The following is a 21,016-nucleotide window of genomic DNA, read 5'->3' as shown; positions in this document are numbered from 1 at the left end:
AACAGAATCAAAGCTGTGGGAGAGATGGCCTTTGCAGATGACCTAGAGAAAACCTAGTACTCAAGAAAAGAGGTTAAAGCCAATGGACTAGCTGTTCCCTGGCCTGCTTGTGACTTCCCGCGAATGACAGAGCTGGGGCCATGCTGTGATGTTCTTGAAGGACATCTTGTTGTAGGATAACATGCAAAATACCGCAAACTGCTGGAGCTAAAGCCAGGTGAGGTGTCAGTTCTGCAATGCTTACTAGTGTCTAACACTTCATATTGCTTCTTTCTCTTCTTCCTTCCCTGTTCTCAGTAACATGCTATACGTGTGACTAGGGGGAATCTGGCAGTTCTTCCACTGTGTCCTGGTGTCTGCTTGGACTGTTAGAAGTAAGCATAATAAAAAGAAATAAGAAAATTAATGTCCTACAGACAGTATGACTCCTGAGGCAGCCAGAGCCAGACAACTTGCTCAGAAGTAAGTCAGCAGGGACCTGCCTTGGCAGAGGGGCTGGGAACTGACCAGCATTTACTGGGACTTGGCTGTTGTGACCCTTAACCACTGCTGAAGAGTTTGTTTAGGCTACCAGCTGGCAGAGGTGGGTGCTGTCATGGACAGTAGCAGTATGTGATGCTGCTACCCATTCCCCTGTAGGCTTTAGCACTGACAACAGCCCACTACTTTTACCTCTTTCTTCTTCATTTTAATAATCACATAAAAAATAAATAGATCTCTTTTCCTTTCTGCCAGCCTACTCCATCATGCGATTTCTGTTACTGCTGTGCCTGAAGTGCTCTCCTTCCCTTCCACACCAGAGCTCTAGGCTGAGGCAACCAGGGTGGTATAGGCTCTATGCAGGGAAGAGAAGGGTGTATTGCTCCTCAGCCATGTTGCAGAGCCCTTTCCTGATGCTGTGTGTGTGGGCAAAAGCCTAGTTTTGTTTTCCCTTTTTAAAGCCTGTGGCACAGTCTTGTAACGTGTGTGTGTGTATAAATTTAAAAACCATGATCTCCAGCTTTTCAGGAACGTAACTGCAAAGCAGTGTCTGCCTGGCTATCAGTGCTTTGAGATGCTGCCACTTGTCTTCAGTGGAGCACATCTGTGAGGTACTGAGTACTGCTAGCTAACAACTGTAAGTGGAGTCTGAGCATTGTTTGTGCAACTCTATGGGCTTTGTGCAGGTTCTTTTGCACCAGAGGAATGAAACTGAGTCCTGAGATGAGGCAGAGTGCTTGGCATTATGCAGTATTGACCAGAAAATGCTTATGTAGGAGAGGGCTCTTGGCTTATGATCAGCAAAGGGCAAGGTTGACATGGAGGCAAAGTGGGAGCACAAAGGGGTAGGTAAACACTGGAAGACAGAAAGGGAAGAAAAAGGAAATAACAGAAATAACAATGCTTTCGTTAACAAGCTAACTCTGGCCTCTCTGTACAAACTCTCTAAGCCTAGTACCTGTAAAGTACTAGGAAGTAAATAGTACACTGAAGTAATAATCTGGATCTTGCAGTAATGGTGCTATTGTGCTCTGGACCAGTGACCCAAAACAGCGTAATAGTTTTTTGTGAGAGTTGGAAAGGACTTGTAGACAATGTCTGCCCATGCTTGCTGGCATTACACTAGTTAAGGACTTGAATCTGAAAGGTGTTGGCCTACATACAGAAAAGTACTTAAACGTGTTCAGCTTCAGTGAAGCCTGTGAGACCCAGCCTGGATTTCAGTAGGACTGTTGCATGCTCGCTTAGCTTTAAGCACACGCTCAAGTAGGCAGGTAAACCAGGCCCAGAGCATCCAGCTCTCTGAGCCCTGCTGGGTCAGTTCATGTCTTAAACCACTATAATAAAAATAAAACCAGAGCAGCATGTGCCTGGCTTTCTGTCCTTACATTTCAGCTGCGCATACCAGGGAGGGGCCCACCATCTATACCAATGTAACAGCCTTCCTTTGTTAGGCGAGGTAACACACAGTCATGCTTTTCTCATTATGCATGTATGATCAGTTCTTTACACCTGCTACAGTGAGGACAGCTACCCCCAGTCATTAACCACAGTTCCCCCATGGTGCACCCTCTGAAGCACAGGTGCCAACCCCAGCCCTTCTCACCACTGGAGGCATGCTGGTCCTCACACAACCATGAGGCTTGAGCATAAAAACAAGCTACAAGCTGACAGAATACTGTGCAGTGACCACACAGAGTTCCATCCTTTTTTCTTTTTGGGAGCCAACTGTTGCCATTAGCTTTTCCAGAGTAGGCAAGCAGCTTCAAGTCAGATGACATTTGCTGATGGGGTGGCCCACAGAGTAGTTCTGCTCCTTCCCTGTCCTCATAATGTGCTTGCAGGCTGAAAGGAGTGTTTGGTATAAGGAAGTGCTTTAGTGCCATAAATGCAGCTCTGCTGGGGGCTTCACCCAGGCCAGCGGTTCCCTGAACGCCATCTCAGGGCTCTCCCAGGTTGACAACAGAGACTTGTCAGGGTGAGGGGTACCTGAAGACAAACTAATGGATGCCCCAGCAGCTGGGCTTGAACAAGTATGGCAAATCCACATGCCAGGAAAGTCTTACACATAGATGCTGCGTCTTGGCACAATTCCCACCAGGGGTTTTTTTCTGTAATTGAAGCTTGAGTCAGCAGGTCTGATGATGCTGCAGTACCCATCACACGTACATACAATTTTCTTTTATATTTTTAAATATTCATCTAACTCTTTCTTTTTTTCTATTTTTTTTCTTTTATATAAAAAAGAGGCAGTTAAGATTTACATTGTACATAACAGGGAAGTGAATAATACCAGCACTTATGGTTCCTTTTAGTTATGTTTTGAAGACGGCATAGTAGTCAGGTAGAATTTAACTGCTACGGTCTATGAAACCTAAAATGCAAGGGAGAGAGGGAGAAAAAAAAAGACATAGTAAGGTAACATTTTCATATACATTAAAAAAAATGGAGACCTAATTGTTACAAATCAGTGATAAAACTATGCTGCTGGATTCCTGCAGTACTGACATCAGCCATGTGGATTCAGAACAGTCATGGAAACTTCTTTGGTCCTCATGAGGCTTACAGTTTGCAGGCATTAGCAGTTAGCACTCAAAGATCTACCAGAGGCTTCTCTGTTTCTGGCAGATCAGAAGAAAGGAGCAGGGCTAAAATGGCCACCCTTTCTGCACTGGCTCAGCAGCAGGAAACTCATGTCTTAACAGCTGTGCAAATGCATTTTTTTAATGCTTGATTTTTTTTTTTTCAGTGTGAAATTTCTTTTAAATTAATTAATCTGTCCCACTAGGAAAGCAGCACTGACACACTCAGCCCAGCTCATGCCACCGGTTAATGACATGAATAGGTCATTACCTTGCTAATGATTTTATAATGGTGATTTATCTAAGTTTATTTAAGGGAATTACTCTCCTTTGTTTCAGCACGATTCCTTCAAGTGCATACTTCCTGAGGCCATTTGTTAAACCAGCAAGCCCTGCTGAACTCCAAACCATTATGCCAGTTTCTATTGTATTAAATGCAGCTGTGAGTTTGCCTGGCCCAGGCTTGGATGGGTCGAAGCCACATGGTAGCTGTCGAATACTAACTGAGCATAACTAAGGGTGACTGCTCACCCCAGCAATGGAAAAGCAGCAAAAGACTGCTGTGAAAGCAGCAAAAGCCAAGCAGATAGAGAGGCTTCCTGGAAAACAAAACCAGCCTCTAGTTCTGTGGGATGCTAAAATGCCTCTAAGAAGTCACTCAACTTGTAGCAACACCTGCTTTTAACAGCCTCATCCCTTGTAAGGGAGATGAGCTCCATGAGCCCGATGAGCCAAGCATCCCTTAAAGCCTCAGTCACTGGAGCTGATGGACTTAGCCAGACCTCGTGGCTCAAAGGCAGCTGCTTGCTTGTTTCTAGCAGCACTTCATCATTAGAAGCCACAGTGCATCATCCCAGCACGTGATAGGAAGTACAAGGAGTACTGTCACCTCTAGGGATACATGCATAATAAATGTAGTGAACTTTAATAATTTATACACTAAAGAAATCCCCCAGGACAAAAAAAAATGTTTTGCCTTAATACTCTTAAGAAAAACACAGAAAAGATTATCTATATTTTTTAAATGACCACCACCCATCTGATGAATACATTTGGGTGCAGTCAGCACTGTCTGGGCTGAAACCACAACACAGGGAGGGTGCAGTGCTGAATCAAATGACGGCAAATAATTGTGTGCCTCCTGTTACACTGGCTAAATGTGGTCCTGTGAACAGCAAAAAACTCAGCTGTGCTTTCTGTTTTGATAGAAGAATTTGATAATACATTTCAAGATTGTAAAAATAAAACACCAATTTTTGGGGTATATTTGTGACGCCCTTTTCAGTCAACATAAATACATTAAAACTGCAGATTTTCAAATGGAATGTGAAGAGCTGCGATCAGACATTCAACTCAAACAAAAATTGGATCACATCTCTTTACCAGACTTCTATAAACCCTCTCTTACCAGAGAAATATCCCTTGCTTCACAAGCACACCTTATCCACATCATCACTCTTTGGTGATGCAGACATTTTGAGGAACTGTTCCCCTTCTGGACGGCTGGTGCAAGATGTAGGTTACAGCACTGAGAGATTTGCACTCATTCATCCTTTTCTATGTACTTTACAAGAGTTCCCTGTCCTTCTCTTCAATGCTATTTACTCTTGATAACAGAACTGACACTAGAGCACGATGATTTAAAACAAGAGGTTACCCAGCAAATGGCACGTGCCTGTGTACAGCCACATAATGGGGCAGCACAAGTTCATTAGTGTGTTTCTTTGACAGCCTGTAACTCTAGGTTGTGTCAAGAGTTCACAGGGTGCTTGAGAAATGGTGTCTGTTTTCTATATTTTGGAAAACAGTACTCATTGCTAGCCTTAAAATAATGAACTTACCTTGTTAGATGCCTGCTTAATTCATGAACTTCCATTTCAGTGCTTTTAAATTCATTAAGCTCTTTTCGAATGGCTGCCTGCAAAGGACAAATAAACTCATAAGTGTATAACTGACAGATCAAAACAAGCTCTCTTTGTTCTCAAAACAATATATCAGAAGTGAAGCAAATAACATTATCAGAGAGGAAGAAAACACTAACATGAAGAGGAAAAGATAAATATTCTAAATTGCATAGAGGGAAGAGAGAAATGTTTCAGTGGGATGGATCAATTTGTAAAGGCAGACAATGCTGATACAAAAGCCCGTTTGGGTTTATTATGTAAACATTTTCATGTACAAAATCCAAATTAGTGGAAGTATGAGACAGAATCATGCACCAGAGCTTCTCAAATCCTGTGCTGTGTTTCAGAGCTGGACTGTGAGTAAACTTGGTGTTGGTAGATCACACCAGAATTACATCTGAGATGTCTCTCCCCTTTATGCAGTCCTGAATTCCCCCTCTGGTGAAGCCATCTAACCCAGCTGAGTTTACCAGAAAAGGAAATGGGTTGGCCTGGCTCCCTGCCCTTCTCTCTGCCCTCATCCTCCATTCTGACCCAGTTGTTTCACCTGCCAAACCCATCCAAACTAGCCCTAAGTGGTTGGATCGACTTCAGATAGAAGGCTTTCAGCAGAAGCAGCCCTAGTCTCACACAGCAGGCTTCTGACTGTGCTGTGGTATTTGGATCACACAGGTGGGCCTCTCTACAAAGTACAGAGAGTACGCACGAGGCACTGCTGTGGCCAAGTGCTCCCCTGAGCACAAGGTGCGTGCCATTGCTGGGAGCACCAGCAGCTGGAAGCAGCCACTCCAGCCACTGGTACTTGTGGCCGTCAGAAGTGTTTTCTTAATCAAATCTACACCAGGATAAAGAGCTCAAGACCAAAACTTGGCTTCCACAGCAATCACTGATCCAGTCACCAATGACCTTTGCCTGGACAAGGCCTACACAAGAGATCCTGTGAGCATGACCTACAGAAAATGCCCCTTGTGCTCTTCCTACCCAGCTCCGTTGTTTTTTTAATTATCTTCAGAAATGTCAGTCAGTCTCTACCTCTCTCTGTCAGGGCAAAAAGATGATTATGCAGCAGCTCAAGGGTCTACCCTTAGCAAACCCATTTGGCGCTCAAGTGACTGTGAAGGCAGTCACATGGGCTGCTGCCTCCCACTGGGTCTGAAATTTATCACCTCCCGCATCTAGACTTAACAAAGATGAAGCCGAACTGAACACAGTTCCCAAAAATCCAGAAAACAGATTTACTGAGAAACAGAAAAGCCCATTACTAAAATATACTTTTGCACTAAATATAGTCTGTGCTGACCAATGGAGGCAGTTATCGAACCATAACTTTGGAAGAAAATAATCTGTTACAGGATACTGTAGCTTTCTCAGGTTTTGTAGTGTCAGTTCCAATTTGTCTGGCTATTTTTCACTCCCTCCCAACATAGGACAGTGGTGGGGAGGAGAAGGTGATCTGAATGGCAGAAGTTAGAACACTTCCCAGATGACCCAAGCATGAAGAATATATATTTTTTCCCTTTATGAAAGAAAGGGCATTGATATTCAAAGAACAAGCATTTTTTTTCCTTCTGCTTTGCTGAAAAATAACGGTTCATTTCAAGAACAAGTCCTCTGATTTGTGTACTGACCTTGCAGATTTGTTATAAAGAAGGAAAGGTGACCTCCAAGTACTTCTTGCTCATACTGAACTCTTCACCAGGCTAGGTTTCATAGAGATATTTGATAATTGTACTTTTCACAGACATGGGGTGAGAAAAGACCTCTCTGGACATCTAATCTTCTCTTCCCTGATGAAATATTTCCACACCTTCCATTCTGCACATAGATCTCTCAAAGACAGAAGAACTGATTGGAAATTTATTCCCTCTCTCATCTATTATCTACTGAGAGATGATAACTCCCAATAGATAGGCTTAATCAGCTGACTAAAGTCCTGTCTACTGTGGTGATGTGAAATGGGAAAAGACAAATTTCATGCACTATATTTTGGTCTACAGTCTAGAGAATGATTTTTGTTTTTCAGATCAGTTTATACTACCTTAAAGTTACCGAAAGCTAAGCTGAAAAAGATCTCCATTGAGGAAAAAAACAGTGGTTACAAAGCTACACAATTAGACAAGATAAATATGTAAAACTTCCTGTTTTATCACTATGAAAAAAACCACACAAAAAAACCCAAGAACACCAAAGATGAGTGTCAAAGCCAGAATTCCAGCTCATTAAACACTGGATATCATGGTCTGGTCTCCATCAGGCCCTCAGTAAAGCCACATGCAGGGCTTAAATCCAGGTACCTGAATCTCTTCATAATTACAAGGGCACCATAGTGTGAATTTAAGGCACCACAGTCACCTACAAGACTTAGAGGCTTCTTTTCTTAAAGTAGCCATAAAGCATTTAAATTCTTCTTCCTGAGGCACCAATTAGACCCTCAGGATGTGACTTTCACCATTTGACAGCAATTTAACCTCTCTGCCACCAGTGCTGATGCCACAGACACTGCTTTGTGAAGACAGAATCATGGTTCAGAAGACACTTGTTACCCAATATGCAGCTGTTTTTCATCTGCAGGGCTCTTGAGTCCTCTGATTAGAGGTTACAGTACTCTGTGGGAGGGGGCAGGAATTCCTGAGGAATCACACCTGTCTCAGTCCCCTACAGAAGAGTAACACAGTCTTGGTGGGATGGAGGTGCTTTCACCAGTTTGACCTGCTGGCATTTTTGCAGCCCAGCCTGCTCAGCTCTGGCAAATGCCACTCTGTTAGGTCCATCTTGTGGAAAAAATCACTTGTGGGTGCTCTCAGCTGGCAGGAATACATGGCAAGCACAAAAAAAAAATCTATGAATAAATAACACAGGGCTGCCATCAAGGCTTTTCCTCAAAGGATCTTACTCTTCTTAAATGGTGTAACACTGCTGCATTTCCTCACATACAGGAGCCTTCTCGCCAAAGGCACACTGCTCAAACCACAGACCTGGTGAACTGGGAAGAGAGCTCAGATGGTTTCTCCCCAGCAGCTGTGGGACCTGAGGGGTGCTGTTGACCATGACACACTCTAGCTGCTCAGGTCATGGCTCTCCCCAGGTCACTCCACTTACTTTGTCAGCAGCTGTGAGTCGTGTCCAGGGTTTGTCCGCCCTCCTATCATAGTCCTGTGCATCGGCCACTTCCACGTAATCACTGAAGCGAATGAGAATCTTCCTCTCACGCAGCTCCTCTACTGTGGGCCTTTGACTCAGCTGCATGGTTGAAGAAGTAGTGGGAAAAAAAAAAAGACATCAGAACTTCACTTCTTCCCTTCAGAGTGCTGCCTAGAGATTGGTTGTTACTAAACCACTATTCTGATAAGAAGAGAGTTCAAACATTGCCAGTAAAGAGAGCAGCCAGAGTCAAAAGTCTTCTCTGGCAGTCCACGTATTGTATGGCCACTTACAAGGCCAAGGACAGATAGTGGCTTTTTAGAATCAGTTCTCAGATGCACAGCTTGCTAGTTAACATCAAGTGGAATTACATGACTGTTTCTGAAGAATCCACAACAAATGTATTTGCACACAGATGTGCATTAGCTGCTAACTTGTACATTAGTGAAACATTAGAATTGTATTACCAGGAAAAATAACCATAAACTGCTAACATTTAACTAGACAGCATATCATGCTACTACCACTCACTACAAATCAGTGTGCTTTGCAATACTTCACTCTTGTGAAGAGTGAAGAGTTAAGCACTTCATAAAATGCTTGAGACTCTTATTGGCAAAGGAGTTTATGCTCCTGGATCCTGATGTGCAATTCCACCTGCATCCCAAATTAAGCATCTCAGTTCCTTTCACTTCATCTCCCAGGGAGAATTAACATTCAAACCAGCCAGGAAGCTGAACGGGGAATGAAAAATCTGTGAGACCACAAGAAAGAGAAGCCTACCTCTCTCCATCACTTGGGTGCTGATGCAGGAATACTCCCCCAGCCCATCCCACCTCTGCTCCTAAATCTATGTGAGACTGCCCCTTGAGCATCCCTGGAGGATGTTTGCCTCTCTCATTTATAAGAAAGCTACTGAAGGTAACAGTGGTGCTACTCTATTAACACAGACCTGAGCACTTACAAAGCAGGTTCAGACATTATCTGTACAAAGGCTGCAAAGCTGCCCTAATACCCCATCCATGAGCTGCTCAGGTGGACAGAAACCCTGTTCCACTCCTCCTTGCTGCAGCTAAGCCATTTGTGCCCAGAGAAGAAATCATAAGGAAATATAACCAAATAAACACCTCCACTGCCATGTCACACCCTTGCCTAGGGCAGCATCCATCAAGTTGCAGCTTGGTGGTTTGTGTATTGTCTCTCAAGTCATTTTAGGCTAAGATACATTTAATAAGTGAAAGAACCCCTTACTGCACTGAAAAAGACCAACTTAAGCACTTCTGAATACTGTAAAGATCTTTAAAGAATTTTCTCATCTCTTAGAGAAAGCATGAAGGTTCATGGGAGGAGCTGCTCTGCCTGTATTTGAAAGTCAGTACTTAAAAACTCCCTTATTACTTCCAAAAGCCTTCCAAGAAAAGGCCCATTTTATACACCTGTGTTCAGGCCACCCACTGAGCACAGTCACGCCAAGGCCAGCAAAAAGCACACTAACATAACAGAAAGTACAGCAATAGCAGGGTGGCACAAACCTAGGCTGCAGCAAACAAGGACAAGCCCAAGTACAGCAGCTACAAGTGCAGAAATGAAGGAAGAAAAAGCTGCATACTTTTAGAAGGCCTCCAACAGGCAGGGATCTCCACTGAGAATACCCTCACCTCCACTGCCAACCCTTTAATGAAGCCTGGCAAGAGCTGGATCCTGGCTCCTGGTCACTCAGGTACATTGCATGCACCTGATCTGCCCTGAGTTGGCCCTGCCTTCCTACCAGGTGCTTAAAGCACTGGTTCAGGCTGTGACTTAGCATTTCCACTACATACACCTTTCCCTGCTTAGACTCTACATTTTTGCAGCCAAAATGCTCACACAGCAGGCAGAACTTCTTTTATACAACAGGAAAAATGTACCTCTGAGCTAGACTGCTATGTCAGAATAGCCAGAAAGCAAAATAAAATAGATAGAAATGTGCATACATTACAAAATGTATTTTTTCACTCTTCAAGACGGCAGAATTGCTCTTTCAACCTGCAGCCCTGACACCTACCCTAAGTAACTTGCAAGCCAAGTGGTATATATTGTAGTGTGTACATTATCACACTTGGAGTATAACTACAGTTATGCTAACAGAGTGGTTTCTCTCTGTACCACAACTTAACTGTGATTTCAAATTGCTCATTTTTCTAGCAGCCCTGCTATTGGGAGCTGGCAGATTTGTTAGCACTGATGCACTGCTAATCAGATAGCACAGCAGAATTTTTCTTTCTGTTTCTTTTGTTTGTTTGTTTGTTTTTTAAATCTGTGCCTGGACAATGGGGATAGAGAAGATCTTTCTACTGAAATAACATTGTGACTACAGCCAATTGTTGTAAAGATAAGGCTAAGATTCCAGCTTTACTTCCATCACTTGCTTATTTTTTTATGCAGCAGCTTAAATTAAGGGTGAATCATCAGTATTCTCAGCTTTTAACATTTCAGGGTACAGCACAGATGATACTGAAAAACTGTCCTTAAGTCCAACAGATAACGTACAGCCACAAATCTACATATATTTACATACATAAACACACACACACACAAATATGCAAATATGCCAAAGCACAGATCTGATCATAATAAATGGAAAGAAAAGGACAATTATTTGAAGCTAGCAATAAAAGCTTCATTAATTGTAGTGTTAACAAACTGCCCTGCCTCTTTCTCGTGCCATTGCAGAGACTTCTCATGAGCAGCTAAGCTCTCTCCATATGTCTGTATTATGCAGAGCACCCTTAAATCTTAAGAGCAGCAGTAGCTGGCAGACAGCTTTGCAGAACACTCTGTAAGTGTCCATTCAGTGTCAGCTCCTGACAAGGGCACAGCTCACCTGAGATCTCACCTTGGCATTTATTTTAATGACCTGTGAGTTACGCTCTCTTGGGTCAAAATTACTTACTGCTACAAATCCTTCATGGACCACATCTGAAAACAAGCTCTGCTTCTTCTAGCTGATAGGAAGAACAAGGAATGTTTGAAAGTTAAAGGACACATTCAAGGACATGATGCAATTGCTTACAGCAAGAGGTGCTGCTCTAAGCAGGGAAAAAGGGGTCTCACCCTCTGTGCTCACCCCATGGGTCCCTACAAGTTCAGCCAGGTCTTATGGATGCTGGGACATCTGGAAACTTTTCAGGGCTGCTTGAGGGAGGTATTTAAGGCAGATAAAAATGTGGCACGAGGACTGGCATTTTTTACAAGTATGGCAAAGGGTGTTTTGTTTTCTTGCCAGTGTTAAAATTAGAGGGATGTCCATGTGTGTCTTGTCTTTTTCTGGGTATACCAACTGGGCATATACATTCCTGTTTATCTATTTGTGAAGACTTGTGAGTTGAGGGAGAACATCAATTCAGTGGTGACTCATCACATTATCTTAGTGTGAATGTGAACAGAAACTGCTGTCATGGGAGGCCAAGTTTTCTTCTGGATGTTCGGGATCACTAGAGATAAATATGGGCACATTACAAGCTTTGATAGTAAGCTAATTTTCAAGGGAAGTTTTAACTCAAAGCCATGTTCTCAGCAAGGTATATGAAGCAAACTAAAGCACTGTCACCAGGTAAAGTGGAGCGAGAACTAATCTTGTCAGTCTGCCTTGGGATTCAGTCAAATGTGAAATGCTGAGTTTGCTCTATTTCAGACACAATGAAGCTTGTTACCTTGTGTCTTCATTCTTTGCTTTGTTACCTCATTAAATTGTAACGACTGTTGTTTATGGAAGAAACCAAAGTGAGAAATGACAGACTAACTAGCAGTGCTCACAACCTCCTCACCTCTTTGCTCTTGTGCTAAGACATAGGAGCAGGATGTGACAGAAATGCCCCGAAGCTCTTCCCTCTTTGACTATAAATGCTGTTTATCCAAATTAGCAGCTAACCTTTGCTGCTTTCTGACCTTTTCCCCCCCTTCCTCTCACCTCCCTCTGATTTGCCACACATTTCTCAAGAGTTCATTATTTCAAACACCCGTGCTGATGCAGGTGAGGGGAGGTCCATTATAGGAAATACTTAACAGCAAGACACTTCCTGGGGAGGCTCCAGCTTGCTCTCACGTGAGTAGAGGCTGTATGTTGTACTGGAGCAGGAATTTAACATAAACAAAGACTTCAGACTATTGCATGGATTCTGAGAAACAGCCACACCTCTTCACTTTGGTTGTTACCACTGTTATGTGATTTTTAGTTTTGTAGGTGGACCTCAGTGAAGGACCACTGATAGTGGGGGGAGAGGAAGCAGTGAACAGCTCTGGGGAACAGGGAGAAGAAAGCTATTTGAGAGAAGGCAGGAAAAAAAGAGCTTCACTCCTCTTTACAAGCAAATCTGAAACATCTTCCATTCATTCAGGCTACAACTCTATCTCTGTGGAAACCTCAGGGGGAGTTCAGGCTCATGTTAATTGCCTTGGTGCTACACCAAATTCACTGCAGCTAGGAGAGGATAAATTCTTGTATTTTCTGGAGGCCTGGATCTCCTCATGAAAGGAAACTGGATGCAACACTTCTCCCAGAGGATCTCTGCACATTCACACTCCTGGAATAGGCTTGCTAGGGGTCTGTGACCAAAACTCAGAGAAATTCCCACCTATTCATGTTCCTCAGTTCAAACAGTAGAAGTCCAGGTGCCCAAAGCTGCCAGTGGGACTCCATGGGAGAGAATATGGGGCAGGATAGATGTACAGAACCCACCCATGGGCCCTCAGGTTGGAGGCAAATATTTTACCCTCCTCTGGCAGGAGGGAAAAAAGTTACTGAGAAACTGTCCCAAGCACCATCTGCCTTCTTTTTACTCTCTGAATGGCAGCTATTTCCTATACCCAGTTAGTTAATTTGGAGTTAGATGAGTCTGAGAGGTGCAGCTTAAAGGTGCAGCTTATTGCAGGCTATCCAACTTCTTAAGGGTTTTTTTTTTTTTAGAAATTGCCTGTCCATATGATGAATTAGACTGGATATTTATTACTGCCTTTAATAAGACATTTAGAGCTAGTAAGGTAATTCTAGTTATTACAGCATGTCATGTTATAACTCATCATCATCATACTGTAACAAAGTGTGATTGCTGAAGGAATTTTAGGAACAGCTTTCTAATGGATGAGGAGATGGGTTGTACCCTTAGAGCTGGAGTCATGCCATCAGAAATTTGGAACAGTAACAGTTTTTACAGTGCAAAGTCAAAAGTCTTATCAGTGGCTTCTGCAGAACCCCTTCTTGTCACAACCAGACATGGATACAAGAAGATACATGGCATACTTTCCTTATGTTGAATTCACCCTGTGGGCATGTCTGCATGAGAACTCAGTGCAAATAGAGATGTCTGCTGGGCAAAGCTCTTGACGTACTCAATTAAATTTCTGCTTGATCTGAGGTTTAAAATCCTTTGGTAATAAGACTTCAGTACAAATCGACAGAAGGAGCCCGCCACTCTGCTGCAAACACAACACATCTGGGACATGTTCATGAAAGACAGAGCTGGGGAATAACAGTTTTTGAAGGATTCACTAGGCACTTGGCATTTCTAGTTGTCATCTAGCCATTAGCACACTTTATTCACTTCTTTCCTCTAGACATTACTGAGCTTCTGTGATGGTAGATTTGGCAGGTGAGAATGAAATGCCCTGTTAGACCAAACCTGCGCTTAGAATCAGTGAATCACTACGTTTGGAAAAGACCACTAACATCATCTAGTCCTAGAACAACTTACAACACTTTAAGTAAAATCAAGCAATACAAGTTATGCTGCTACCAACCTCACAGACACGATAGGGTCAAAAGAAAATATTTCACATTTGGTAGAAGGACAAAAAAAAAGGCTGAAAGCAACATAGCCTGGAATGTTGGTATGAACGCTGAACTGCCACGGACCTGGACTGGCTCATTTCTATTTAAAAGTGCAAACAAGACAAAGGGAAAAAAGCCTTAGAGAATTCTGCTGAGATTTTAGGGAGTAGCCATGCTGCAACCTGGACATCTAGAGGTAGAGGCTGTAGCCTCTATCTCTAATAGACAATTCATTTGCTGTGTACCTTCCCTACAAAGGAGCGGAGGATGCAAACTGTATGGTGATAGTGCAGGATGCTTCAGCATGCCCCCACTTCTAAGGCAGCAGATTAGCTATGGGTAGCTTTGCTCTTTATCTACTACTGTTGTTCATCAGATGGCATAAAGCTTTGGACTGGATTCCTGTACATGTTTATTCTTCAGTGCACAGGGAAATTGACAGACTGGTAAAACAGTACTTCTAGCCTTTGCACTGAGCTTAAGTCCAACAAAACCTCTGCAATGCAGTTAGGTTCTATCCCTTCAGGCAGTGCTAGAAGGGGATGTAAGAGCATCGGTGCCTTTGTTGGCAGGAATTAGTGTCTTTAAAATAATATTATAGCTCTCTGGGCCACATTCTTTGTTCCTGCAGACAAAGGCAGTATCACCCAGTTGGTGACAGAGAACACTGCTGTTTTAATTGAGTTGAGAATAAAGTCTGTGATTTTTAAGCATGAAAGAAAACAATCCAGCTCTCTGAATGTAAGCTTTGCATATATATTCACAGTCCTTTCCGTGTCATTATTTGCACCATAAAAGCTTGCAGTCACATACACCAAAAAGACTGAGCCACCTAAAAGCATACAGAAGAACGGTGCTGCTCCATAAGCCTATGAGTTTTTAGATAACTTTCTCCCCCTCAGTAGGTGGGAAATAGAGGCAAGTGTTGAAATAAAGTCTACCTGCAATAACGAGACAGACTGTTGGCTATGTATATTGGGGCATCCATAGATGTTTACAGCAGCTGAGAATCTGAGTGTGTGTATCTGAAATTACTGTTCTTCACTTTTAAGAGCGAATGACTTTCAAATGGGAGGAAAACCAAACTATGCTGTTTACTTAGTCCTTTCCTGCTGATACAAGACTGTATGATTGTTTTCTGCACCATACACCATTTTCCAAGTGGTTGTCTCTATTTAGTTGGAATGCCTCAAGTGACAATCTCCCCTTCCAGAAAAAAGTTTATTTCCTAGTTTACTGCTTTTTAAGGTGGAATTTTCAAATACAATCAATGCTGTTTTAACTTTGCTCTCTTCTTGTAATAGCTTTGTAAACCATTACATTTACAGAGAGCAGAGTTAGAATAATGCTAGGCTGTGCATCCTCCATAGTCCTAGACTAGATCTTTCTTTGGCCAACTTCAAAATGTTACTGTTAATAGCCTGCGAAGTACTTCCCTTCCCTGTCCATGGACTTAAATTCTGTAGCAGAGGTGGTGTCTTCTAAAGATCTCTTTCAGGACTGGTTTCACACCATACTTTTGAAAATAATGCTGTGGAAAACAAAAAAAGGTGAATAGTTGGCCAGTAGGAGGAAAGTTATGCTCCTCACCTTACGTGTTAATCTTCTCTTTATCTCTCGTTTTTCTTCCTGCTCCTCTTGCTCGTTCCGGGCTGTAAGAGATTTACAAGAGTCTCAAGCTGCAGACTTATCAAATATGCACAGTATGCAACAAATAAGCCTGTCCATCAGTACAGTAATCATAGACTCATAGAGAGGACCTCTCTGTTACACAGTATGCTCTTCTGTGACTTGGTGAACCTGCCTGACCCTTAGCTTCTTTGCTTCTTCACACACTTCATAAACATCCACACAACCTTCCTTTCCCCGTGCTGGTGCTTTTCATGTGTGCCACTTTGTCAAAGGGCCAGGTAATGAGTCATTATTTCGCTGCCCACAGGCCCAGTGGCCTTGGAGGGGTTCAGCTGTCATATGGTTTGATTCCAAGAGGCCAACAATTGGAAAAATACATGTATGTAATTTTTTTTTCCTCTATGGAACAGGAATGGATAGATAGAAAACTCAGAGTAGGGATGTTAGGCAATATCTGCAACATCATAAGACATGAGCAGAGTGAAGAGAGTGTCTTTTTCTCCTTCATAAGCCTTCACGGCATTGTACTGGATAGTAAAAACACATCCTAGGGAATCCACTTTCAACATTAAGGCAAAAAATCATGTTACAAATTCTCACCAGAGTAAGCCTCAACCACTCAAGAGTGCAGTAAGATTTGACTACATTACCTTTTCTTCAGTTTAGGAACAGGCTCTCATGCATGTCTTGGCACTGAACTTTCAGTAAAGTTAATACAGCCACAGGTTTCTATGTACTCCACTGCTCAGTCAGTTAGGATCTGTTTTTACTGCTTCATTGACACCTGAATTGCTCCTTACTCAAATCAAGCCCAAAGGAAAGCAAAAGCAACTCAGGTACAAGTACCCTCTCCCCCTTGTGTGATTTGATTTTCACTCAAACGAGACTAACTCAGACATGAATAACTGCAGGGAAGACACAGGCATCCAAGGCCACACTGGGGTAGGAGACTAGAGCTAAATCACTCAAATTTGGTCTAAATTAAATCCAAAGGGAGCAGAGATCTCTAGCAGAGTGGTAGTAATGAAGTATAAGGTTCAGAAGATTGTGTGGGCAAAGTCACACAGCAAGCGAGAAAAAGGGCTGGGCTGGAAGCCAGTTTTTTGCTGTCAGAACAATGGTGAGCCACTCCAAAGTGGTTGCCCACTGACTTCAGCAGGACTGGGAATCCTCCACCCAAGTGGACAAAGAGGCCACCAGTGTTATGTACGATGGTTTATAACATGCCCATTGCTTATAAATGTCATTTTCCCAAAAATACTGCTTTCATTTTCTGGAGGAAGGAACCTGATATTGAAGCAAAAAGATCAGAAGACACCATGGGCTTATAAATGGGTTTTTAAATTGTAACTAGAATACCTATATTGTTATATATACTTTTATCTTTCAATGGTTTCTCTTCCTGCTGGGCTGGGTTCTGGTCTAGCAATTGCTCTTCCAGCAGTTTTGTTCTTCCTGTTATGTCTCAAATTTGGAGAAGCCAGCACTGCAAATAGCCACTCAGAGAAGAAGAGCCACGAACAAATCCTCCTAAGATTAATCCAGAGAGAACACTAAATGGAGTCCACATGGTGCCTGGGCAGAACTGAAAGCATATGAGGAGTTACGTATAAATGGAGTCAAATTAGCTCCCTTTTGTACTCCGCATACAATGCCTTTCTTTTCTCCTCATTTCTCAGCCCACCTACCCACCTTCAGAGACATCCAGGCAGGCTGAAAACCTTGGTCAGGTACAAGCTGGGAATTAGGAATACATTCTTCTCTGAAAACAGAAAGTACTATTTCTTTAATTTCAATTAAACAGTGCTGATCTACAGAACTGTTGCTTTATTTTATGTATTCAGAAGATGTTCTGTTTCTCTAGGGTTTTATAGGTCACAGTTTTCAGGCCTAATTTCTGTGCTAGTGTGAAATATCCCCAGGCACATTATGAGACCATCAGATGCCATCTACCCAAGTTTTTGTGAGGAATTTATGCAGGCCTGACTGACAAGTGAATTATTTTATCCATCACAGAAATTGTACTGGGGGATCTAGGCATCCTTCCTCGTAAACTAACGTGGCCTGCAAGTATTAACTGCAAAAAGAGTAGATTAGCCTTCACTCTAACCCTACAGGTCTGTACTCCTCTGCACTGTGTGACTGTGATTTCATTAAGAGTCACTGCATTGGGTGCACGTCAGTGAAGGACCCATCAAGCACATGTCCCCCTGTTCTCAGTTTCTTTGCTGTGGCTGCTGTAATCTTAGTGCTGCTACAAGCAAGTAGTGGACTCTTGTAATTTAATGAAATCAATACTTTCATAGGTATTCCTGCAGCACAGAACTAGGAAAGGATCACTTCACTTATAGAGACTGGATGCACATCTGCACCTTGCCTCATTTCTTCCCATCAGAACTGGCAATAATGCAGTTACACATCACAAGAACACAATGAAACTCAATAAAACAACTGCATCAAGAAAGGTTGGCTTTAACTGCAGAGGGAATCCTATTTACTTTACTTGGGAGAATGCTGGCTTTTCTTTTCGTTTCGTTTCTTTTCTGTGTGTGCTGTGAACTGGGCTTTTGCAAATAACTTGACCTGTTTACGCAGAGAATTTAAAGTCAAAATTGTCAGAAATCTAGGGAAAGAACACAAAGCAGTTCTGTATTGAACAGATATTATGTTTACGTGTTTAAGACTGGGTCATTTTAATGTATTTTTTGAATCATGTAACTATCCTTATATGTTTGTTCTTTGTCCTACCATGCTTCACCAAAAATTATGATGTGCTGGAAATACAACCTTAGTGTTTCCTGTGACTATCATGTTTGACTACCAGGACAGACATGGTTTAAGGCAGATGGGTGCTTAGGAATCAAGATAGAAAAATTCAGTTTAGGAAATAAAATATAGTTCTGGATTGACAGCAGTATTTTGAGACACATCTGTGTCATTTAGGAGCCTTTATTAAATTCAGAAGGAAACTGACAAGGTTCAGAGCAAAATTCCCCTGAAATACAAGACAACTCAGCTCTCCGTGCGGAAGAGATCTGGGAATCTCTCTAAGCATCCTGCATCCAGAGTGGCTGCCTGAGATCCCCCCTACCTTCCCACAGCCCCTGGCAGCCACCCTTACCATTGCCAAGGTGATGTTTACTGGTCACATACCAGTGCCAGGTGCTGCATGGCACACACAGCTTCATGCTGGTAGCCAGAGCCAGGATGACAACATGAGCTGCTGAGAGAATGGGCCTCTGTCCCCACTAGCCTGAGCTCAGTGCTGGTCACATTGCAGGTGTCCTGATAGCCCTCACCCCAAGGCAATCACAGAGGGATGTGCTACCAATTCCCCACTTTCTGCCTGCTTGGAGACTGAATTCCCCCAGGTGCTGGCACAGGAAGTAGGGATGAATAGTAGGAGCATGGCTATCACAGGGGACTGACCCCAAAGAAATGGCTTTCCTGGCAGTGTTGGGCTCACCACACTGCCTTTGCTGTCCAATCTTTGCTCCTCTTTGCACTTTCCTTCTTTGTCTGCCATGCATGACAACATGAACAGATGAATGTGAGCACTAGCGGTAACATGTTAGGAGTTTGATTCTGAAGTATTTAACCAATAATTTCTGCTAATTTCCAGACAGTTTGTCTTTTGCTACCACATTTGTATGATACTGTACAAGTCTGCTGTTTGAACAACAGCAGAAGACATACAATGGACCTTCCTATGATGTTCTTTTAAGGTAACACTTAGGAACACTATTTTATGTGTCTATTTTTAAAACTTCCCTGGAATGAAGGATTTGCTGATTTAAGAAAGGAAGTAGTTGCTTATTCTGTTCTCTATTTCCAAAGTAACAACAATAATGAGATGAACATCTCTGTGCTTCTGTTAAAAATCACACTTCGATGTGAGTAATGAAACTATCTTTTTTTTTCCTATGCATTCACAATATTACACGGTTTGTGCAAGACTCAGCCGTGCGTCTTTCAGAACTGCTGACAATATATCTAGTAACTTAACTTAGTTCAGGCTCTCCAAGTGGTAGTCTGTCTCTTTAAAATATACTTTAATGATCTGAGGATCTATTGGTAAGTCTTCAGATGATTTAAAGGAAGAGTTTCAGAGGAACATTTCTCTGGAATTATCCCAAGTAACATAGGTTTCTTTTTTAATTAAATAATGGCTCCAACTAAGTCTAGATTGCTGTGAAGGTTTTTAGGAAAACTCATCAAGCCATGCCCTAATGACTTTACCAGCTTATAATGGGATGTTCATATCCGTGTGAAAGCAGCACAGAAAGGCTTTTCAGAATGATTCTCTGTTGGGAACAGGACTTGCAAAAAAGATTGTGTTGTTTTCTTCCCCAAGGGCCGTTCATTCATGTGAATTTACTGATTTAATGAATTATTTCTACTGCTCTAAATGTTGCTGCAGACTTGCACGCTTACTTGCACTTATGATGCACTTTGTTGTTATTCATGATGCACACGTGGAATAGCCAGTCTTTTATAAAAAGAACTTACACAATATAAATCTAAACTAATGCAAACTAGCTGTCTTTAGATTAAATGTCAGTAGTATTAGCACTTACGTTTCAGAATGTTCCTCTGCTCCAATTCTTCAGCTGTTGGCCTCTGGCTCAGTCGTCTGCGAAAAAAGTCCAAGATCAGTTTCTGGACCATATCATATCCTCATCAGCTCAGTGAGTTTGAGAGTTATTTTTAGGAGTGAAAGGCAGAGCAGAAAGCACCAACACTGCTCCATTCTGTACTTGGTACTCCCGGACCATGCGTGACACAGACCATGCTTCACTTTTGCAGTTTCCTCTGTTTTCAGCCCATGAAAGACGAACTATGTTATGTCATCTTAGGCACAGCACTCCCACCCCTACTCCAGGCAGAGCTGCTGGGAGTTAAGCTACACAGATGTCTTCGCTTAATTTCCTTCCTCCTGTGCCTGCTTCCTGACTCGCACAAGTATTTCTAGCTGAGACCCTGCTAACCCTCTCCCTGCCCTCTGTGAGCCTCCAGGCTTGATCAAACAGCATCTGAACACAAAGGCAGTCTGCAGAAAAAACAAGGGACAGTTTGGCAGTGCCAAAGGCCAAACAATAGCGGCCACTCCCCTCCTCCTCTGGTGGCTTGTATTAAACCTTACAGCAAAGATAAGTGTGACTTGCTCATCGACCTGTAAGACAGATATCACAACAAATGAAATCTGATTACGAACTGAGGCCCTGAGCACAGAAACAATCTGAATATTCAGAATACAAACCAAGAGAGAGAAGCACAAAGGGGTCTCAGGAAAAACAAAGACAACCACTGCGATGACATCAGAAGTCAACACTGTTGGGCCTGCTCCTGCTCTCACCAGACTCAATGGGAGTTTTGTCAGTGGTGCCAGTGACAGGACACCACCTTCTCATCCCTCAGGCATCGTCACTCAGGGAGGTACCCAATAGGGGCTGTCTCCAGAGCTAGTGGAT

At 42.7% G+C, this 21,016-nt stretch overlaps 2 protein-coding genes across 6 annotated transcripts in view; one reads left to right on the top strand and one right to left on the bottom strand.

Moving 5' to 3' along the window:
* GFOD1 (Gfo/Idh/MocA-like oxidoreductase domain containing 1) overlaps window positions 1-21,016 on the top strand; it is a 521,440-nt gene that overhangs the window by 95,626 nt on the left and 404,798 nt on the right. The gene's annotated exons all lie outside the window — the stretch shown is intronic.
* PHACTR1 (phosphatase and actin regulator 1) overlaps window positions 1,952-21,016 on the bottom strand; it is a 297,264-nt gene continuing 278,199 nt past the window's right edge. For all 5 annotated transcript variants that reach the window (XM_065752319.1, XM_065752314.1, XM_065752316.1 and 2 more), the window contains 5 exons: window positions 20,123-20,178; window positions 15,504-15,565; window positions 8,066-8,206; window positions 4,904-4,980; window positions 1,952-2,854 (listed from right to left, as the gene is read on the bottom strand). In XM_065752319.1, the coding sequence (XP_065608391.1) occupies window positions 2,839-2,854; window positions 4,904-4,980; window positions 8,066-8,206; window positions 15,504-15,565; window positions 20,123-20,178 (352 nt within the window). In that variant the 3' untranslated portion in view covers window positions 1,952-2,838. The remainder of the gene's footprint in view (window positions 2,855-4,903; window positions 4,981-8,065; window positions 8,207-15,503; window positions 15,566-20,122; window positions 20,179-21,016) is intronic.

Source organism: Cyrtonyx montezumae, unplaced genomic scaffold (genome assembly GCF_038088225.1).
Source record: "Cyrtonyx montezumae isolate F1298 unplaced genomic scaffold, pur_monq_1.0 scaffold_8, whole genome shotgun sequence".
Classification (NCBI taxonomy): domain Eukaryota; kingdom Metazoa; phylum Chordata; class Aves; order Galliformes; family Odontophoridae; genus Cyrtonyx; species Cyrtonyx montezumae.
This window is presented reverse-complemented; position numbering and strand designations above follow the sequence as displayed.